The sequence below is a fragment of the Syzygium oleosum genome, unplaced genomic scaffold (genome assembly GCF_021117445.2).
Source record: "Syzygium oleosum isolate NSW1041296 unplaced genomic scaffold, Sole_v2.1 Sole_v2.41, whole genome shotgun sequence".
NCBI classification, from domain to species: Eukaryota; Viridiplantae; Streptophyta; class Magnoliopsida; order Myrtales; family Myrtaceae; genus Syzygium; species Syzygium oleosum.
The window spans coordinates 1,271,460-1,275,177 of NW_026607525.1; the positions used below are offsets into that span (position 1 = coordinate 1,271,460).

Genomic DNA, 3,718 nt, shown 5'->3' on the forward strand with positions numbered 1-3,718 from the left:
CCTTAGAAGAGAGAAAAGAACCGAAATTTCTTCATGAACACCCATTTCTTTGTCATTTTCTTTTACAATACTTGCTTGCTAGAAGCAATCTCATTACCAACAGCTTGAAGCACATATAGCTCCGAGAAAATGTAATTAAGTCAGATGGAAAGAAAGGAAAACCCGGTATGGTTCTCAAATATTGAGCGACCGTCTACTCAATTTATTATTAACGACGGTTCAACATATGTCTTCAAGACTTGACTCGCGATTGATTGATGGGGCAATAGGACAGACGATGCTTCGGAAGCACCTCGATTTCAAATTCTGTAAAAAGTATCCATCGCTGAAGCTCCATTTTTGCCCTCTTTGGTCTTGTAGATGCGGGAGAGACCAGCAACATCAAAGGGCTTAAAAAGCAAAGGGTGTTGGTCGTCCACAAGCTCGTCAGGACACTGAACTGTGCCTTGATCGGAAGAGAAGAGTCCTATGGAATATCGTCGCTCGTGCCCGCTCACCCTTACACGGTGACGAGGGCTGTGTAATCTCCCATTGCTCCATCCCTGCATGCAAAAACGATAAAGGGAGAGGCTCACAATGATCAAAGCCAATTATCCAGAAGACTATATCGGATGAGACTTCTATTTCACCACAAGCTAGCATCAATCTCGTCCTATCGATAGCGCATTCAACCAGTCGAATCTATGGTGCACATGGCGATGGGTCAATAAGAATTTCACAAAGAAATTAGCTTTAACGTCGTAATTCTAGCAATTGGCAGACGTGATGATCAAACCAAGAAATATAAACAATAATTTAGAATTGATATGTAAGTCATGTGCCCGAATTCTTGTTCGATGCTTATAGCATGTTGCCTACTTTTTGAACCAAATTCAATAGAGAGAGAGAGGGTGGGGGGTGCGGGGACTCACGTAGAATGACTCCCCAGTGAGGACAATGAAAGAGCAAGCTGAGGAAGGGGCGACCTCAATCCAACGTCCGTCCTTAGTTTCCATTTCCAATCCGTTCACATGATTTTGGTGAAGTATGGTCACGAAGTTCGCGTCCTGATGGCACGTAGTGCCGGGCATCTTGGACTCGTCGTTCCCGGGAGGTGCATATCCCATGAGACGGAAATTGTATTTGACCGACCTGGCCAGCGAATCCACGTACTTGTCTACGCCCAAGCTTCCCAAAACCAGCTTCCTCACCAGTGAATCCAACTCCAAAACCCGCGTAACATACGTATTCATTGTCTCACTGCATGTTCATGACAAAAGCACATAGCGAAAGATGATTCACCATCGTATAAGACGATTCATTTTAGATTTCTTGTCCCAAAGTAATTGAATCGATTATCGATTCAAACTCGCTTTATTAGTGATCCATTCGATAAACATTAATCTGTTGACACTTGCTGAATGGGAATCGATAATCTAATCAAGTTACAATAAAAACCATCAATAAAAAGGAATTACCAAAATCTCGTGTTTCCCTCCGGCCACATGAGATCCGCTAATCTTTTGATCGAACCAGAGTTGGGGGCGTAGTCCATTCCAAATACCTCATAGGGAGGCGCATGAGGAGGGTTCGTGCGGTAGCCGTCGAACTGCTTCTCCGGGACAACGAACCGGCGCTTCACATCGATCGGAAGCTCGAGCAATTCCTCCAATTCTTGGAACAAATCATTGTGAAGCTCCAAGGTCATCTTATCATACAAAGCTTCGAAGCAACCGAATTCTTCAAGGGCTCGTCGGACTTGACATCGTAAGGAGTCCCATCGACCCGTCCCTGGCTTCGAGCCATCTAATTTGGACAGATCTATCAGGGGAAGCTTCAGTGCTGGAATAGAGCTCATGATTAATTTGTCTTACTTTCTAAAACTTCTCTCCTATTTTGTTCTTGGGGTGGTTCTCTTATGGATTTATAGGGCTTGTGCATCCTCGTAGTGACCGCCGTAGCAATTTTAGAGTTACAATCTTTCCATGAAGAGTTGATTTTTTTCCTTTATTGCCCCTCTCTCTGTGGTTTAAGCAAGAGTTGACTAGTCAATGCTAGTTTTTTTTTTTTGGGTATGTAGCTTTTGGATAGTTAGGATGTGTTTGGTAACCATTCTGTTTTCAGAAATAATTTCTGCTAAAAAATGATTCTTTTTTATTCCATTCCCGGAAATAATTTCGAAGCCTTTGAAGGTGTTTGGTAACTGTCCAAAATTTCTATTCTTGGAATAAAAAAAGAATAGAAATGCGCTTGGTAACTGTATAAATTTTTTTTATTAATAATATTTTGAATTTGTAATATTTCTTTCTTTTTTTCTTCTTCTTCTTCCCCTTCCTTGGCCCATGGCCAGGTTGCCAGCGTCAGCAACTGGCCATAGGTCAGGGCCGGCGAGGGTAGCTTGCGGCTTGGGCAAGAGCGGCTAGCGGCCTGGGCGAGGGCCACCCTCGGTGGCCTAGGCGAGGGTCACCCTCACCAGATCCAATGAGGACGGCCCTTGCCCATGTCGCGAGCCGTCCTCACCGGATCTGGCGAGGGCGGCGGCAAGGGTCGCCCACGCCAGAATCGGTGAGGGCAGCCCTTGCCTAGGTCGCGAGCCGCCCTCACCGAATCTGGAGAAAGCAGCAGGGAGGGTAGCCCATGCCAGATCCGGCGAGGGTCCAGCCATCGCCCTCACCAGCCTTGGCCTGTGGTCGGTCGTTGGTGGCCAGCAATCGGCGACCAGCCACAGGCCTAGGGGAAAACGAAGAAGAAGCAGAAGAAATAAAAAATTATTTTCCATTTCTGATTCTTGTTCCTAGAATCAAGAAGCAACTATTTTTTGTTTTTTGATTCTGTTTCAAAACTGATTTTGGGAACAAATTTATGCAAATTTGTGCTCGGGAACAAAAAATTTTCCAAACGGATTATTGTTCCAAAACTGATTCTAAGAACAAAAGAATAGAATCAACGACAATTTGATCAGTTACCAAATGCACCATTAGTGACTTGACTGTAACTCAAGCAATGATGTAGGCTGTCTTCCTATTCCGGCATGTCTTCCACGGGGAATACATGGAAACAAATCAGGAGTAAGGTGAAACTTGAAGCCTGATATTAATGCCACACTCAGAAACAACAAACCCTGCAAGCAAAGAAATAACTCTAACTTTTTGAATATTGCTATGTTATTATCTTTTAAAATATCTCATGACATGTTGGCAATAAATCATAAATCAATTAAATGTTGACATTTGTAAAATTGGAAGAATACGAGTGATTGGATTGATGATTTAACAGTGTGTCTACCTTATATAAGTTTAATTTAGAACATTTTAATGCTTGAGCTCTTAGATATTTTGTAAAGCTTAAATCAAAAGCTAGTGGCCCATTTATAGGTTTGGAGGGAATCAAAGAATGTACGCAACTCGTGAAGTTCAATAGTAAGGGGATAGGGAATTTCTTCCCACTCTTATGATGAAGAATAGACCAAAAGAGCCCAAACTCCTTTCACCTAGGGAAGATTGATGATTAAGAATCATCATAAGGTAGCACGATGTTGCTGTGCACCAAGGTGACGATGAGACTAGTGGCCTGCAAATGACGAGGCGTGCTCGATCTCCGGTGTTCAAATCATGGTGATTAAAGTGTTGAAATGCATGTATGAGCTGGGTTAGAATAGTCTCGCATCGGAAAATTGGTGTGTGGTAGAACAATTAATATATCTAGGTTGGCTCATAATTTATTAGCTCGAGTTTTTGAG

At 43.1% G+C, this 3,718-nt stretch overlaps 1 protein-coding gene across 1 annotated transcript; it reads right to left on the reverse strand.

Annotated features, from left to right (window-relative positions):
- Positions 1 to 299: 299 nt before the first annotated feature.
- On the reverse strand, positions 300 to 1,837 carry LOC130136014 (deoxypodophyllotoxin synthase-like). Its single transcript, XM_056305989.1, has 3 exons — positions 1,458 to 1,837; positions 912 to 1,239; positions 300 to 542 (listed from the first exon to the last, which is right to left on the reverse strand). Exons 1-3 carry the CDS (start codon positions 1,835 to 1,837, stop codon positions 300 to 302), a joined length of 951 nt encoding a protein of 316 aa, XP_056161964.1.
- Positions 1,838 to 3,718: the final 1,881 nt, after the last annotated feature.

What these genes read in the sequence shown, in the direction of transcription:
- LOC130136014 (XM_056305989.1), bottom strand. Translation starts at nt 1,837, where the DNA reads ATGAGCTCTATTCCAGCACTGAAGCTTCCCCTGATAGATCTGTCCAAA. An exon ending in GAGGGAAACACGAGATTTTG is followed by an intron (nt 1,240 to 1,457) that starts GTAATTCCTTTT and finishes ATGAACATGCAG; the next exon opens with TGAGACAATGAATACGTATG. An exon ending in TCACTGGGGAGTCATTCTAC is followed by an intron (nt 543 to 911) that starts GTGAGTCCCCGC and finishes TTTTGCATGCAG; the next exon opens with GGATGGAGCAATGGGAGATT.